This window comes from Zootoca vivipara, chromosome 2, assembly GCF_963506605.1.
Source record: "Zootoca vivipara chromosome 2, rZooViv1.1, whole genome shotgun sequence".
NCBI classification, from domain to species: domain Eukaryota; kingdom Metazoa; phylum Chordata; class Lepidosauria; order Squamata; family Lacertidae; genus Zootoca; species Zootoca vivipara.
In genome coordinates this window covers 81,383,571-81,401,985 of record NC_083277.1, presented here as the reverse complement: position 1 = coordinate 81,401,985, position 18,415 = coordinate 81,383,571, and the positions used below count along the sequence as shown (strand labels likewise).

Genomic DNA, 18,415 nt, shown 5'->3' with positions numbered 1-18,415 from the left:
ACCTCACATCGAGTCTCACTCCAGGTGGAGGCACAGACCCACCTAAGCCACATTGCACATGTGTTCACCCATGGATTTAAAATAGAGGAATGTGTCTGCGGTGGCCACTTAGGTGTCACAAAAAGGACACATCTTTGAATAAAATGCGCATATGCTGATTTATATGAATAGATGCACATTTCAGAGTAATTACAGTAATTTAAATTTATTTCTTTAGTTTAAAGGATCATCTACTGCAAAAATAAATGAAGTGCCTAGGCAGTGAATAGAACACATCCATAAAACAAAATAGAATACCGTGTTTCTCATATTATAAGACATGTCTTATATTTATTTTTTCCTCAAAAAAACACACTATGGCTTATTTTCAAGGGATGTCTTATTTTTTTCCTCCTCCTCCTGCTGCGGCCAGCATTGCTGCTGCGCCTATCACTATGTCTTATTTTCAGGGTATGGCTTATATTCCTTGAATGCTTAAAAATCCTGCTATGTCTTATTTTATGGGTATGTCTTAAAATATGAGAAACAGGGTAGTACTTGTCTGGATAGTGGCACACAATGACAAAAGGATCTGTATGCATCAGAAAAGGCCCATATAAACAGAAAGTTCTTAATCAGGCAATCAAAGCAAAAACATTGATGGTGCTTGCTTAATATTAGTAGGGAAAGAGTTCCACAACCTAGGTGTCTTTGCATAGAACATCTCAACATAGAAATACAATCTACCATCTCACTGTGGCGGGGAAGGCCAATCAGGTGCCTGATCAGTCTGCTGCGGATGAAAATAATTTATAAGCAGCATCACACTGATGGTTTTGTGGATATGGGCCAAAATGACTAAGTTCATGTTATGGGCCAATTTTTAATATAGGAAACTGCCTTATAATGAGTCAGACCTTTGCTCCATCCAGCTCAGTATTGTCTCCACTGATTAGTACGAGCGACCCAGTGTTTCAGGTGGAAGAATTTCCCAGGAGGTGTCAAGAATTGAGACCTTCTGCAAGCAAAGCATGCTTTCTACCGTTGAGCTAAACCCCTCCTCTGATTTCAGAGCTTCTAAAAGTCAATGCGTTCTTTGTTTGGATAACAGCTTCTGGTTTTGGAACTAATGAAAGCTATTGATAAGCACTCACTATCCTAATTTCCTGCTTCATCAGAGCGTGTAACTGCAGTGAAGACCGACATCTTTGTCACCAGCTTTGGGCCTGTTTCAGACCATGATATGGTAAGTGCCATCCTATCTTCTCTCAGTTTCTCCCTGTCTGCTCTCTGCTTCTAGACCAATTTTTCGAGTCTTTCACATTGACTGATTTCAGTGCACTTAAATATTCACCTCAAGTGCCACCCCCAGTTTGATAGTTCAATTTGTTTGAAATGTTTGTAGCAGTTTTTTCCAATATGGGAAAGCATTCCTTCCTGGGAAGGAAGCATTCCCTGTGATAAAGCATGTTACTATGCAAATTGATTACTTGAAGTTATGTGGTGCAGAATACATGATTAAGAAACATCCAGCGAACCAGTTTAGGGCAATGCCAATGACAGTAAATTATGATAGTAAATTATATCTTGTCTGATTGTTCAGGCCATCCTCAGCACAGTTACTGAGGACACATATAACACATATACCTCACCTAAAGAATGGGTAATTGAAATGCAGGTTTTTGTTGTTGTCATTGTTGTAAGGATGATGTCAAGCATGACTACTCAAGTCATTAAAAGCCTGACCACCCACTTTACTACATAAAGAGGTAAAGTCAAAATAAAAACCTATAATAAATGCATCTGAGGGATTTCATTATCCATTTTGTACCGAAGCAACTTGTGGTAAGCCACAAAGATGTAGCCTTTTCAAAGAGATATTCCCTAACGCTGAGTATTGATTAGCAAACATGCCAAACTATGACATAATTTAAGAAAACTAAAAGGATTTAAGAGGCCAAAGATAGCAAGACTTTTTCATACCCTTGATTGTAGCGGTCTGCCGATTTCTCAGGTAGATGTGGTTTGTTATCTGTAAATCGTAAAATGGATATCTTTTGAAATAGACATATGAATTGCAAAGTCAATTTCTTTGGGGAGCTGCAAATATTTTTGCAGAACCAATTCCAGAATACTCCGTTCAGGAATCTTGAAATATATGGGCCATTAATATTACTGGGAAAGTTATTTGTGGAGTGACAACCACAATGTTATGACTATCATGATTACTTGGTTTCGCAATGTCATGGGAAGAGCTTTCCTCCAAACCATGCACATCCAAAGCACACACTGGATGCCCCATCAGGGCCTATGTGCATAGATCTCAGTTCAGGTGGACTACACAGTTCCATCCTATGCATATTGGGTGGTACATATAGTCCCCTATACAAATGTCTAGTGCATTGACCTCAGATGCACTGAGGAATGATGATGAGTATAGCCTGATCACGCATTACTTGCATGAAACTATGAGCTGAATCAAGAACAGAGCCACACACCTGGAGCCACTCCGACACTACATCCCTGGGCTAGTCCTGTCCCTGATGACTCTATATTGAGTATTGAGGTATCTTACACATAGCTGTTTCTTATCACAGATACCTGTGATCAGTGCAGATTTTGGGGCAGAGCTAGCCCAACAGTGAGGGTAGGACTAGGAAAGTGGCCTTGTTCCTGCTTCAGCTCACAAGTGCTTTGCACACAGCTAATGTTCACTTTCATTAATGGTTTTCTATGCTAGTGAGACTGTCCTCCATTGAGGATCAGTGTCTCCTGTAACATGCATCACAGTTAATGCTTATTCTATGATACTCTCTCTTTACAATCAAGTCATTGTAACCTTTTTTTAGGGTCGGGAAGATGAGCATAGGTTCCATTTTTCTTCTTGACTTAGGATGTTACCCCTTTAAAACAGTTTATGAAAAACAGTTGCATTTCTAGCTAGAGAATTGAAACCCCACTGAGGGTACTTTAAAGTTCTCAAAGTAACTGGTGCATTTGGAAGGATGGTAGAGAATTGAGAAAATAATAGTTACGGGTAGGTAGCGGTCTTGGTCTGCCGTAGTCGGAAAAAAACAAAAAAATTCCTTCCAGTAGCACCTTAGAGACCAACTAAGTTTGTCATTGGTATGAGCTTTCATGTACATGCACACTTCTTCAGATACAGATAATAGTCATCCTGGTGTCTGCTGCCCAGAGACTGCTAGTTTCATGTACTTCATCTACTTGTGAAGGCCATTTGAACCTAAGGAAGCCTCTGAAGAAATGTTATACAGACACGTGATCATTTTACAGCTGAATCAGAGAAGGTCTGGCCCTCTAAGATGTCTGAGTAAGAAGCTACTTAGGAACCATGTGCAATCTGCTCTGATCAGCCTGGAGGGAGAGTGTGGTATGAGTGAAATAATACATATCTGGAGTTTATCATTTGATAAATTGTTTATATTTTCCCATGGTGCAGAGAATACTTTCTGTGAAAGAAGCAGGTTGAAAGTGAGCTCTGTGTTTGTGTCCAGGCCGCAGCACTGTCATTATATTTGGTTGTGGGTGTGAGTGAATGGCTATTTGTGGAAGCAGAATGTGTGTGGTATAGGAAATTACCTTTGGGGTGTTTGGGCCTCTAGATGCTGCTGGACCATAACTCCCATCATCCCTAACTATTGGTTATGCTGGCTGGGGCTGATGGGAGTTGGAGTCTAACAGCATCTGGAGAGCCTTAGGTCACCCACCCCTTAATCCAATAAGGCTTTCTTCTAGTAGACATGTATAGGACTGTACTGTTTGTTTCAAGATCCAAAACCTATTCTAGCTTCAGGTGAAGAGAAGGAGTTTCCAAAGAATGAGAGAGCAAGGTCCTGGTCTTCCATTTTCCCCATGGGAATCTCCTGTTGTGGCTGCTTTTGCATACTTGAATTTTGATATGAAACTTATCTGAGGAAATGTTTTGTGGTAGTCTGTAAGGTCTGTCCATATTGCATATGTAGAGACCCAGATGTCGAAGACTGGATGACTAACACCCTTCCAATGTCAATTTTGGGTTTCATATATTCTTTGCCAGTATAGCAGAGAGCATGATATAATATAAGCTCTGCCTTGTTCCGGGAGCTTCTTCCTATTCAGTAGTCCTATTGCCAAACTGTACTATTTTCAAAACTCCCCATTGTCCAATTTTTAGGAATACACAATAGATGTATTTTTCCGGCAAAGCTGGAGGGATGAAAGACTGAAGTTCAAAGGACCCATGCAAGTCCTCCGACTTAATAATTTAATGGCCAGCAAAATATGGACACCTGATACTTTTTTCCACAATGGAAAGAAATCAGTAGCTCACAACATGACTATGCCTAACAAACTCCTGCGGATTACAGAAGATGGGACACTGCTCTATACAATGAGGTAAGAATTGCAACATGGCATCTTCTCCTTTTATGAAAAACGTGTTGAATAATTTATCATTCTTAATGAACAAGTTATTTCTATGTTCCTCTTTTTTTAAAAAAACAAACCACTTATTTTAGAATTCTAGATAGTGAAATGATGTATACATTCTGAAAAGGATACATTAAGGATACATTGAATGTAGCTGTTTTCGGTGTCAATTTTTCTTCTCTTCTGAGCTTCTCTTTTCACTTTATGACCTTTAAGCTTACTTAAGTTCCACTTAATTCTTTGGGATACTGAAAAGGCTTCATATTTCACTTTCACAAGTTTGGAGATTCGTCTCTTACAGTCCAGTCTTATGGATGAGCTGTAGCTGCTGCAGCAAAAACAGTCGTTTCCTCCATGGCGTTAAAGTAGCATCCTGTACATGGCAAGTAGGGGGTTTGTCTCACTTGACAAGCCAAGCACACTAATGCGACGGGAAGAATGGGATATTGTTCTGCTCCTTTTACAAGATCCAGAGCTGATTTTGCTCATCAGAAGGAGTGTAGGCATTTATGGTCTGCTTGGCAGACCCCAGTAAAAGCTTTTGTTCTGGAACAGAAAAAGAGGAAGAGTATAAAAGTAAAAGGAACTCTTTTACAAAAGCGCTGGAAATTCTCCTGAGAAATCAGCCTAGTGTAGTGGTTAGAGTGTCCAACTAGGATGGAGAAGAGCCAGGTTCGAATCCACACTCCTTCATGGAGTTGTTACATAGGTGGCTACAACCAGGTACATCATCTTACGCTCCTTCAATGAATGGAGGGGTATGAAAATAATTAATAAATGGTATATTTCTGAATTTCAGAAATGTGTACTTTCAGCACTGCTCTGTTCTGAATGCAATGATGACGAGCAACCCTGAGAAACAAAAATGGAACAAATTGAAAGTAATGAAAGCAGGTTAAATGGAGAAGGAGACCAAGAGACCTAGCAGAAATCTAGCTTTGCTATTGCTTACTAGACTTGCACATTGCAACTCCATTTTTTTCCAGCCTAGTCCTACTGAAATGAGCACTGGAGTAAGGGTGTTGGAACTGTCCCCGAAAGCAAAAATAACCAGTGACTACTGAGTTTTATTTATTGATAAATTGAGTATTTCTATCCACTATTCTAGTTCAAACATTGAACCCCTCAATGTGACCGACAGAGCAAACTGAAAACTACAAAGATCCTTGTAATAACAGAGCACAAAACATTACTGCTATTGATAAAGGGTGAGGAGAAGTGGATAAATGCTTTTTTGTAAGCCAAGGGAGCAAAAGTGTTCTTAAGGAAGTTCATGCAAATGATATTTGATATACCACATTACTGTGCTGGAATAGATCTCTTTTATTATAATTTGTATTAAAGGCACTTTTTGCTCCTAAATATGTATTATTACCTGTGACCCCTTATAGACTCACAGTGAGAGCAGAATGTCCAATGCATTTAGAAGACTTTCCTATGGATGCACATGCTTGCCCTTTGAAATTTGGAAGCTGTAAGTTGACTTTAACAATCATCCCCCCTCCTCCCCATCCTTCCTTTCCACAGGCCGCTTAACAGTCAGAACAGGAGACCTAAAAGCCTGGAACTGTATGTGTGTACACACATTTTCCAATCACTGCATTTTTATTTTTTAAATGAAGATTTTCTACATGAATAAATGTAATCCTGTCTGGCTTAGGCCTTAGCCAAAGAAGGAAATGGCTCTGCTCCAGACTTATACAAAGCACTGTGATAGCACAGCATATAGATAGTTCCTATTTCTGCTTGACCACAGCTACATTTTATGAGGGAAAGAGAACTTCAGTAATTTATACAGAAAAAATGTGGATCCTCCAAAGGGGAGCAATTTAAATTGAAAATAAATGCAAATAAGTGTGTAATCCATTGGTTTACAATAGGGATGTCCGACTCCCAATAGACTGAGATCTACTCACAATATAAAAAACTGGCAGTGATCTACCCCTTGTTGTTGGATGGAACACAGTTGTTGAGCTTTTTTGGGAAAGCAAAGTTGTGGAGCTTTTATGGGTGAGAGGGGAGCCAGAGTTGTTAAGCTTTTTTCAGGGGGAGGAGATCACTGAGGTGCCAAGGATCTACCAGGATCTACCAGAAACACCCCATGATCTACCAGTAGATTATGATCTACCTATTGGACATCCTCGGTATACAGCGATGGAACTTCATGCTCCGCCACCGGGGGTGGAGAGCAGGCGCACTGCCCCCGGTGATGTGGTGCACGTTCTGGGGGCGGCACACATTTTGGGGCATGGCACGCCGTGCACAGAGATGTGGGGCACGTTTTGGGGTGGGGCGCGCCACGTTTTGGAGCATGGTGTGGCGCGCGCAGGGGGGTGGGGTGGGCAGCGGCAATGGTGCCCCTGGGATCGCGTCGCTTGGGGCGATCCGCCCCCACTGCCCCTATCTTCCTACGCCCCTGCCAGTATACAAGTTCCATTGAAAGAGCAAGATGTACTTACAAACATCATATGCATTTCAGTTGGATTTTAACTCATAGATGTCCCAGTTAGTCATTCCCAAAAGGATCAGGGGAATTGTAGATGAGTGTTTGGAAGCTCACAAAGGGTATATATATAGCAAAGGGCCTGCTCAGTTTACTGGAGTGATGGCAATTTGAAGTTCACATGCTGACCTAAAGATCTAGACATCAACACAGACCCTTGTCAATGCCTGCCAAGCAATGATTCCCAGTATTACTATCTCATGTCTCTGCCCAAACTATTTTAAAAATAATTGTGCAGGACCATCAGGAGGAATATTTTGCATCAAATAGCCCTCCAACATAATGGATTCCCATCTGGGGAATACTGGGGGGCTACCACAGATCTGAGATATAGTAATCACTCCTCCGGCTGCTCTCTTGGGGAAAAGCCACCTTTTGTACTAGATTCCACACCCGGTGTCAGCTTCTCATCCAAAAGATGAGTTTGGGAGTGGTCACAGCTCTGAATATCTTCTGCTTCTAGTATTAGAAGAAGTTCTGTTTACAAACTGACCTTCTTCAGCGCTGATGAACCCTCTCATTGCGTCAACAGCATTAGTGCATTGGGGTGCCAAGATAATACAACTTGCTCCATCAATTATAAATTCTTTTTCCACTATAGCTGGCATATTTTCCTGATATTTAGTGCCTTGATCTATTATGGAGGTCAGCATACTAGCTCTATAATTTCTCCCTATTGGGTACTAAAACAGAATGACTTACTATGGACTAAAGAGTCTTGCATTTACCAAGTGGGCAGAAAGGAGTGATGGATAGTCTCCAAACTTTGTGCGACCGCAGTTTAAAGCAGGGACTCATTAGGAAGATTTCCTTGGGAATTAAAAAGGTGAAACTTATTTAAACGACAACAGAAACCTGATAAGGGAAAAAGAAAGGCATTGGGGTTCTTTCCAGATGCTTTAAACTCAGATAATTCTACTGCTCAAGCAGTTTCGGGGATTTAAATCTAAAATCTGAAATGGCTGGAAGCAGACTGGTTTGGGTCTTAATTGAAATGGCACAAGTCACCCTGGGGGTTGTACATGGTAGACAAAGGCAAAGTATAAGTTGGGTTCAAGAGTGATGGAGTCAGACATTTGGACCAAAGTCAGGATATTGTGGTAGGTGCTTTCACACCATCAATCAGGCAAATGAGAGAGAAAGCCCCCCCCCAGCCTGTACTTGTGCTTTTTAGGTTCAGAAATGTGGTATATGCCTGCATATCAAATATTCTTAAAATACACCTCTCAATATTACTGCCATTTCATGGTGTGCATTTGGATAACAGAAAGAAAAAGAAGTTCGGCAAACTCACTTTTGCCATGGTCTTCATTGGATTGTTGTTGGGAGAAAAGGCAGCCTTGTTGAGAAACAGAGTAGCCAATTATTACTTTGGAAATGACTTTCCCCCCTCTAATTAGATGCTTATACGAAATCAGAGGTGATGTATGAATGGACACGGGAACCAGCAAGATCTGTTGTAGTAGCTGAGGATGGCTCTCGGTTGAATCAATATGATCTCATGGGACAAACCGTAGATTCTGGAATTGTGCAGTCCAGTACAGGTGGGTGATAAATATGATTTCTCTCTCTACTAAGCCAGATCAGCAAGAGTGTTTTTAATGTCAGGAATGCTGCATAAAATAATGGCATATCTCATGAGATGTATTTTTATAATTTATTTTAAATTTGTTCTCTGCCATATGCTCTTTAAAAGACCTATGTCTTTTATTCCCTGAGTTCCACTTGCATGTTTCACATGCATCTGAGGTCTGGTCAGTTGGGACACTTGGAAGGATTTTCTGTTGTGGCGCTGAAATGGTAGAATATCCCATCCCAGAAGGAAGCAGAAAATTTTCTTCTGTTTTCCGGGAGGCATTTTGACCAACCACCCATCTTGATTTTACTTGCTTCTCTTGTCTGGGTTTTCTTAAATTGTTATTTTTGAAATGTTTATCGTTTTTAATTTTTGCTGTCGGTTCCCTTTGATGTTTTAGCTGTGCAAAAGTTGTGGGAAATGGCTTGCGGGATAATAAGTGACAGTTGGGAGAAGATTCAGTTCCTGTCACCCACCTACTCCTTTTGCTGTTAAAATTGAGCACCATTTGTTCATAAGCTTGAGCGTTACCATTTTCTGGGGAAATAAATCACACTGCCTGTGAAGTTCAAGCATATAAACAAACAGAGCTCAGTGTCAACGTTGCATGACATCCTATAACCTGCCTGGCATGCATACAACTGGGTTATCAAAGTGACCAAAATTAGTTTCATCTTGCCTGTTAATAATAATAATAATAATAATAATAATAATAATAATAATAATAATAAGCCATATTAGCAAAACCCAATGGGAGTGGACTTCAAGAAAGGTCCTCACTGGTCTCAGACTGAATAGTCAATGAAACCTACCAAATCATCCCATTAAGAAAGCAGCTACTGTATTTCTATTTTACAGAGTTGAATCTGAGGTTCCAGCCACTGTAATATATTGCCTCCCACACAAGCATACTTTTCCATGTCAATCATGAACCAAATAAGCATCTCGGAGAGTGCTGAGCTGTATCAGAAATACAGCCTGACTGGTTGCATCTTCAGGAATGTGCAAACAAACCTTTATTTCCATCCAAAGAAGCCAGGATATGAAAGACCATTTACCCATCCTGCTATTTGCATTCCCTACAGAAATGTAGTCTTAATGGAACGAGCATAGTTAAAATTCGAGTCACTGTTCACACCATCTTCTCAATGCTGCCAGGAACGAGGCAGTTCAGGCAGAAAAAAAATAAGGGATTCCAATTTGCCAAGATATCAAAAACAAAATTAGCATAATGGCTTTAAAGACATTAATCACTATTATTTATGATTAGTGTGCCAAGTTCTGCACAAGATGTTTGCACAGAGAAGTAAAAACAAAACAAAGCAGGATAGGAACTTGCATCAAGGAATAAACAATATCAAAGGAACTTACCAAGTCAAGAAGAAAGAAAGCTAAGTCTACAACACTGCACAGTGGAGACTGGACCCTTTTGAAAGGTTGGAGAGGCCTTTCAGACCTCACCTGAAATGTTGCCACATCACTGCTAAATAGATACATACATATAATTAGATACATAAACATATGCATAACCCTGGAGGGATATCCCGGGGGCGAGGGGGATCATGCAGTGAAAGAGTGCAGATCTCAGGTTCAGTTACTGCATTGTGATACTTTAAATGTATGAAGGACGGGGGTCTAGGAGACCTCTGCTTGATAAAACTGAGTGGGTTGGAAATAGTGAACTAGAGAGTCTATCATCTATCTATCTATCATCTATCATCTATCTATCTATCATCTACCCAGTGCTTTTTTTCTAAAAAAATGTTTAGGGGTACTCTCATTTTCCTACTCTTATTGAAATACTGCCCCTCAATGAGGCCAAACTTAGATTCACAAAATATTTAGGGGTATGCATACCCCTGCATCCCCCCAGGAAAAAAAAGCACTGTATCCCTCTATCTACATATGCAGACACAGTAGGGGAGTCATTTGTTTTTTAAAAAAACAAAAACCCAATTCCAAACCAGATTCAGAGAAATTGAAGGGTGATCTGAGACCATTAAAATACGTGTTGGGGAGGGAAACAAAGGGATTAATGAAGGCCCACCTTTTAAATCATGTGATTTACCCTGGCACTTACATAACAAAAGAAAGGTCAAAGGCAGATATTTTGCCTTTTCAAAATTCTGTGTAGGAGAGAGAACACATTTCCCTTTTGTGCCACCTCACCTAGAAGCCATTGCAGTGTCTTCAGCATTGAATAAATCCCATTATCTTCCTGACCTTGTTGTCAATCAATTTCACTGAAATACCTCAGGGATTCTTGATGATTTTTTAATATAAAATGACCTGACCCACACCTCTCTGGTTAATCTGTAACACAGAATTCTAGCCATCCACCATATTTCGCAACATTCCAAATATTCTCAGTACAGTGGAACCTCAGTTTATGAGCACCTCAGTTTACAAATTTTTGGTTTACGAACGCCGCGGACCCATCTGGAACAGATTAATCCACTTTCCATTACTTTCAATGGGAATGTTCGCTTCAGTTTATGAACGCTTCAGTTTATGAACAGACTTCCGGAACCAATTGCATTCATAAACTGAGGTACCACTATAGTTTAAAAATATCAAAATATTCGTTTTGATATAATATATTATATCAAATAATATTATTTAATATTATATCATATAATTTTAAAAGAGGAAGGCTAAGTCAGGAAACTAATTTATAAAACCCAGATATAGGAAGAGTCTGAAGGACAATTGGGCAAATCACCACTCCTAAAAAGTCAGCCCAGTCAAACCCCTCAAAAGTCAATCTATGCCAGGCTGGCACAACTTGAGATGACCAAGGTGAACCCAATCTACCAGCTATGAATACTGACCATCCCAGATACATGATGACCTCCCCTTATTTTTGCAGTCCTAGGAATGCAACAAAAACAAGAAGCTGCATTTCTGCTGCTGTTGGGACAACACTGCCAACCAGGGCAGATGAGCTGCATTCAGTTTGGTGACCCAAAAGTAGCAGAAACCTGATCTATGCAATCCAAGCCATGATATCCCATAAGCAAAGAGCAGATACTCTGCAGAAGATGTCCAGATGCCAAGATGCTTCTGCTGAGCTTATCCCTATTAGGGGAAGGGGGGGAAACAGGAAATAAGGGGTCACTGGCAAAATCTATCCAAATGGAATTTTAAGATGATGGAACGTGCAGCTTTGAATCACTTGGCATGATGTATCTTACTGATAAAGCCTCTTAGGTGTTTTTTTCTTTTTTTGGGGGGGGGGACACTTCCAGTTCCAAAAGTCCGAGCCTGGAATTCTTAACCTTTCCTGAATTTCTTGACTAGCTGTTGCAAAAAACAATAAACAACATACCCCATGCACAAAAAGTATACTAGTTTCTGCATGATTTCTGTTCTGTGAATTTGAAGCATGTTGTCCCATAGGAATTTCGTTGACGTTTCATTCTTGGGTTTCCCCCTTCCCATCCAGGAGAGTATGTTGTGATGATGACCCATTTCCATCTGAAGAGAAAGATTGGTTACTTTGTCATTCAAACATACCTGCCGTGCATCATGACAGTGATTCTATCCCAGGTATCCTTTTGGCTCAACAGAGAATCCGTTCCAGCAAGAACTGTGTTTGGTAAGTGTCTTGTATCACTGGTGACTGGTGCTCAGTTTGACTGGTAAGGGCGAAAGTCAGGGAGACCAAACGTAATTGAAGTCGGAGACAGTGACGGACAGAGCTACCTCCTGATTCGTTGTTAGTAAAAGGCATGCTGGTTGGAGGCTGGCTGAGGTTGGTGGGGCAGCTCTTCAATTGCCCTAATGGACTAGGCTGCTCTGGTCTTGAATTAAGCAGAATAATTGAGAACAGTTTTCCCCAACCAGTGTTTTGCCACCTCTTATCTCCAGGCTTCTGTGGCAACATCATGGTGTTAGCCAATAGCAAGATAAGGACCACAGGAACCAATAAAACGCAGGTCTGTGAAGCCTATGGCTGTATTGTGCAGGATTCTAGGAGCCACTGTCAGTAGCTTCAGACACAAAGCCAGCCTTTCCCAACTTGATGCTCTCCAGATGAGAATTGTATGCTGTATGTGGGAACTGCAGTGCAGAACACCAAGTTAAGGAAGGGTGCACAAAGCAATTCAATTCATTCTGGGAGGTTATATATTGCATTTGACTAGGTTTTCCCTTCTAAAGCTTTACGTTTAGCTATTGTGGAAAAGGGAAACCTCCAGATATTTCATATGAATGTAAACACAGAGAAATAGGCAGCAGAGTTTGATCCATTATTCTGTATGTGGCCAGGATGCTTAAATTCCATTTACTTCTTTGTGATTTAGGCTCCAATCCTATGGACATTTACGTGAGAGTAAATACAACTTAACGGGCCTGAGCAGACATTCATAGGGTTGTGCTGGGCAGGACTACAACCTTAAAGTCAGTTTTTCTACACAAATCTTTATGCAGTTGAAGACATTTCAGAACAGGGATGACTGATAATTGAAAGGTCATCTTATTTTCCCCTTCTGACAATAAATAATGCATCTGAATATGGATAGTGCAAGATATTTCTGACTGCTCTGTGTTTTGGCTAACACTTGACACAGTGGAAATATACTGCAGCAGAGATTTAATATATGAAATGTCTGCAGTTGTCAAGGTAACTGGTGAATATGTGATTTAACGCAACGGTAAGCAATGCAACAGAGATACAGGCCTCTCACTTTCAGTAAAAGCTCAGCAGCTAGTTAAAATAAAATTGCTCAGCGGCGGGTGAGCAACATCACTACTCAAAATGCAAAGTATATGATCACAGTGGCATTCCCCCTGTTATTTAATCAACATTAGCAATATTTTTCTTATTTCATCAGCATTAGTCTTTAAGCTTGTGGAGAACAGCTTGAAAACGTTGCTGCAGCATGCAAGATAGGGCTCAGAAACAAGAAGACAAATGGAAAGGGCTATTCATTTCATCGGAAAACCATTAAGCTGGCTTGTCCAGTTGAGGCGTAGCCATCACTGTAATTTGCCTCAGATGCCAAGAGGGATGTGATTCCAATCAGGATTGCCTCAAGATGTTTTGGTGCCTCAGGCAGAAAATCCAAATGGCATCCCCTAGTGGCAAACCATCACAATCCAAATAACTGACATTTTGCCAGTTCATCGGTAGAGCAAGAGTTCTATTCAGGAATTATAGTAATCCAGGCCACAGGGAAAGAAGAGTGGGGACAAGTACGCTTCTCCACATGATGTAAAACCCTGATTTTCCAGATGTCAGCATTGCGCAGTGAGCCTTCATGAGTATAGGAGGCTCCCTGCTGCGAGGCACAAAATTTGTGGAAGATTGGGGGGGCAGGGGGTGAGAGAGCAGCTGAGCTGGTATGCTCATCCCCACTCTCACTGGTCCTGTGTTCTGTTTTCAAATTGTTTTAACACCTAAATAGGGTTACCTTCTGTCCCCTCATGTGGACTTCCTCACCCTGTCCAGTGGTCAGGGACAATCCTCATATGACTTGATTCTCAGCTCTAGATTTCTCCAGCTGAAACCTGATGATCTCCTATCGTCAGTTTTTATGGAAGGTGGACAGCATGGGAACTGCCATAAATCAGGCGGCCGCATTGCATTGCAGGTGATTGGACTAGATGACCCTTCGGGTCACTTCCAACTCTACGATTCTATGTTACTGCAATATCTAATGCTGCAATCCTGGGTTCATTTGCCTGGAAGTAAGCACCATTGCCCACAGTGGAAATTCCTTTGATGGAAACATGCACAAGATGGTGCGGTGTATATAAAAGTAGCTACCCTGCACTTGTTCAGTACTATCTGTTTCATTTATGAATCTTTCCCCATGAAACATCACAAAGCAATGGACAATAAAAACAGGCATAAAACAACTTCAAATCCAATAAAAATATAGAATACTTGAATGAAAATAATGCCTGTCACTCGGTATGTTCTATCTACAGTATAGCTTAGATGTGAGGTATCTGAAACTACTTCCACAGGTCAAGGAGAGCTTGGATTTAGGATTTGCCAACAGCAATGCCTCCTACACAAGCCCTTGGGCACTCTAATGTAGCTCTTTGGATCCTGACTGATCTGCTCCTACATCTATATCTGGTCCAGAGGTTTCCTTTGGCAGACTCAGGTTTTTTGATCCAGGGGAAGGGATCCCCCAGGCAGAGTGGGAGAAACAACTTTTGCCCATCCCTCCTCCCTCGGTGGCTCCCAGTGCCACTTCTCACATGGAGTCAAAGGGTTCTCCAAACATCTGGGACAGGGTGAGAGGATAAAAGCCACACTCCCCTGCTCTGCTCTGCTTGCTGGAGCACACCCCAAGTGGACCTCTGGCCAGGGGGTGCTCCTGCTGGTGGATCCAATGTTTGCATTACAAGAAGGACCATGGTATTGCTAAACAAACCTGAAGACGCCTGTAACTAATTACAATGGCCTCAAAGCGATATCACAGTTGTGCGGTGGATGGGAGTTAGCAAGAGGGTGGCAATTGGATGAGTTCTGAAATGTTCTTGCTTTGCTTTACAGGAGTGACAACTGTGCTGACAATGACCACCCTGAGCATCAGCGCACGGAATTCTCTCCCCAAGGTGGCTTACGCCACTGCTATGGATTGGTTCATAGCCGTGTGTTATGCGTTTGTTTTCTCGGCACTGATTGAATTTGCAACGGTGAACTACTTTACAAAGAGAGGCTATGCATGGGATGGCAAGAGTGTGGTTCCTGAAAAGGTAATAATATACATTGTCATATGACACACTGTAAGCATTGCATGGGAAACATGATCCTACAGAACCAAAGTGCTTGAGCTTGACAACCTGTCCTAAACATTCTCATTCAAACGTAAGCCCCTCGGAGTTCAATTTGCTTTCTACCACACCTTGTATTAGGACTGTTACAAGGAATCCAGTATCATTAATTCCCCCCAAAGGCGTTACAACTCAGATGCTAGCAGTTCCCTTTCAACATTAATAAGCAACTTATTTATGAATTCAGCAGCCCATTAAGAATGATGTTTTTTTTTTAAAAAAAGAAGTCCATATTTGCATTGAAATATGGAATTTACAGCAGCTCCTTTTCAGATGGCAGCTAAGAGCGAATCACACATACACATGTGAATTGCTGAGCAATTGCATATATGTGTGAAACAGCAAACATCAATTCAGCACCTCAAAGGCAGCTTGCATATCACCCTTGTTGCCATGTCAAAATAAGACTTTTCAGTTGAGAAGATTTGGACATTCAGCAGTGAGCCACCAATGGATGATTCATCAAATCACAAGACAGCAAGTGATGTACAGTATATGTATGTGCCATTCAGACCCTTGAGTCTGAAAATAATAGCATTGGGGAAAATTGTGATGTTGGCAGAAAACTGCACATTGCTGGAGACTTTTTTTGGAGATGATGTCAAAAGGTTTTTTTATTATTAATAATAATAATAATAATAATAATAATAATAATAATAATAAGTGGGCAAGGGCTTGGATAGAGACTGGACGGTGTTCACCTCTGCAGTTTCACTTGTCTCTGCCTCTTTTCTCCTACATGTGACATTTCTATGGTTTGTCCAGGCCTTTCCAGGGTTCCAGTTCAATTAAATGAATAGAACTAATGACACATTAATGGATTTTTCATTTGGAGCTCGTTCATTTGGATTTCCGTTCATTTAATTGAAATGAATGAAGAAAATGGAGCTCTCTCATCTAGAGTTCCGTTCTTTTCTAAAATGAATGTGTGTAGTTATGCCACACATCTCTGTGCTCAGGCGTACTTGGCAAACATAGCAGTGACACTTTCTCCATCTCCATGCATGGCTGCCAACCAGTTACTAGCCCTCTCATATGCAGTGCTATAATGTAATGCACTGGGCTAGTAAAGAACTGTTACGAGCTTTTACAGGCACTGATAGTGAAATTCAATGCTTTTACTACAAAATATTCTGCTGCAGCTCAGAAGCTGCTGTGCAAAACAACATGCATAGAATGTGAGATTAGATGAACAACCCAGCAGTTCGAAAGCACGTCAAAGTGCAAGTAGATAAATAGGAACCGCTACAGCAGGAAGGTAAATGGCGTTTCCGTGTGCTGTGTGGTTTGCCAGAAGTGGCTTTGTCATGCTGGCCACATGACCTGGAAGCTGTACGCCGGCTCCCTCGGCCAATAATGCGGGATGAGCGCCGCAACCCCAGAGTCGGTCACGACTGGACCTAATGGTCAGGGGTCCCTTTACCTTTATAATCTAGGTAGAATTTCAGATGGGGGGACATGCATAATTGAAATTGTGCAATCATAAGAATGTCTATTCATAATAAAATTCCACTAAATTCAATTGATTTTCTCTTAGGTAAGTGTGTAAACAGTTGCAGCCCCTTCTTCTACATCCTACTCTATCAAGGACAGCCTTTTAATTTTTACAGCGAAGGATGAACCCATGCTTACAAGACACCCTTCTGTTAAAACAAACTTATTCATATAAAACAACCTACATATATACATTCCCATCGACACATGTGTATTTAAAGTTCCCCGTGGCCTTAAAACAAATATCAATAATTTTTGCCCTCCCTAAATGTGCACGTTTGCTTTTGTGTATAACTGGCCGGGAAATGCCGCCTCTCTCTTTCTCTCTTTTACAATATGGAAATATCCATGTGGAAAACAAAAGGAATGTTTTGCATATTCCTAAAACATACATATGTCTCGGAGCCGTCCAAGTATTTGAATGGATGGTTGAATGAATGGATGGATGTCTTGGATTAAAGTCTATGCTTTCTCATTTCTAGCCAAAGAAAGTAAAGGATCCCCTGATTATGAAAAACAACTCGTTCACAGCACCAGCGACAGCAACTAGCTTCACCGCTAATATCGCAAGGGACCCTGGACTAGCTACCATTGCTAAAAGCGCAACAATAGAGCCAAAAGACGTCAAAGCTGACGCAAAACCTCCAGAACCCAAGAAAACTTTTAACAGCGTCAGCAAAATTGACCGACTATCAAGAATAGCATTCCCATTGCTTTTTGGGATTTTTAATTTAGTGTATTGGGCTACCTATTTAAATAGGGAGCCCCAGCTTAAAGACCAAAACCCTCCTCCTCACTAACCCTATTAACCATATATATATAGTTTGTTCAGTCTCTTTTGCACTGGGGATTGTCTTATTAATATTCTTATTTTTGGTTCCAAACACACAGCAATTCCCATTTGCTTCATTGCCTCTGTCTTAAAAGAAATTGAGATTTCCTTATTTTACGAAGTAAAAGTATATTATATATATAAATATAAATATATAATAGGAAAGATATTAATTCTGTACTCTAGGGCTGTAACAATGTGATGTAGACACCTGATTCTGAACCGTGAATCTGAACAAGAGAGAGAGAAATGTAAGAAATCCAAATCACTTGTAGATAGCCTATTGCTGAATGTTCCCATAACAGATGCTGTACATGTCAGAAGAGAAATATTTTTATGCAAAATGATAGAAGGTAAAGCAGTCTTTATATATGTTCACGTTGCACATATGGTATGGTATTTTCCATTTTTGGAGTGCTACTTATTTTCAGTTCTTTTATAGAATATATACATCTTTCCAAAGTGGTGGATTCCAGAAAATACAATATTTTTCCTAGATTTATTTTTCTTTCTTTCTTTGCCTAAATTCCCAACCACCAGTTTTAAAAGTATATAATGTTATTTACATAAAAAGGAAGCCTACTTACTAATGGTACAGGTTAACACAGAATAGCACATTTGATTAACGATGATGAATGCTTTAATACGCTCTCTCGCTGCAGTCTTATTTTAAGCATCAGATTGTCACTTGACTTGATAATATTGAATCTATTGCACATTAAGTGCAGAGCTCTCATTACTTCTAACGCGTTAGAGAAACCGACTCTTGGGTTATTTACAGGGTGAATTTTTTGTTTTGGTTAGGTTTTTG

At 40.6% G+C, this 18,415-nt stretch overlaps 1 protein-coding gene across 1 annotated transcript in view; it reads left to right on the top strand.

Moving 5' to 3' along the window:
* The window catches only part of GABRA1 (gamma-aminobutyric acid type A receptor subunit alpha1), a 31,191-nt gene extending 13,619 nt beyond the window's left edge, over window positions 1-17,572 (top strand). Inside the window, exons 3-9 of the mRNA XM_035099293.2 lie at window positions 1,158-1,225; window positions 4,154-4,374; window positions 5,799-5,881; window positions 8,311-8,454; window positions 11,932-12,084; window positions 14,998-15,200; window positions 17,255-17,572. Coding sequence (XP_034955184.1) covers window positions 1,158-1,225; window positions 4,154-4,374; window positions 5,799-5,881; window positions 8,311-8,454; window positions 11,932-12,084; window positions 14,998-15,200; window positions 17,255-17,572 — 1,190 coding nt within the window. The remainder of the gene's footprint in view (window positions 1-1,157; window positions 1,226-4,153; window positions 4,375-5,798; window positions 5,882-8,310; window positions 8,455-11,931; window positions 12,085-14,997; window positions 15,201-17,254) is intronic.
* Window positions 17,573-18,415: the final 843 nt, after the last annotated feature.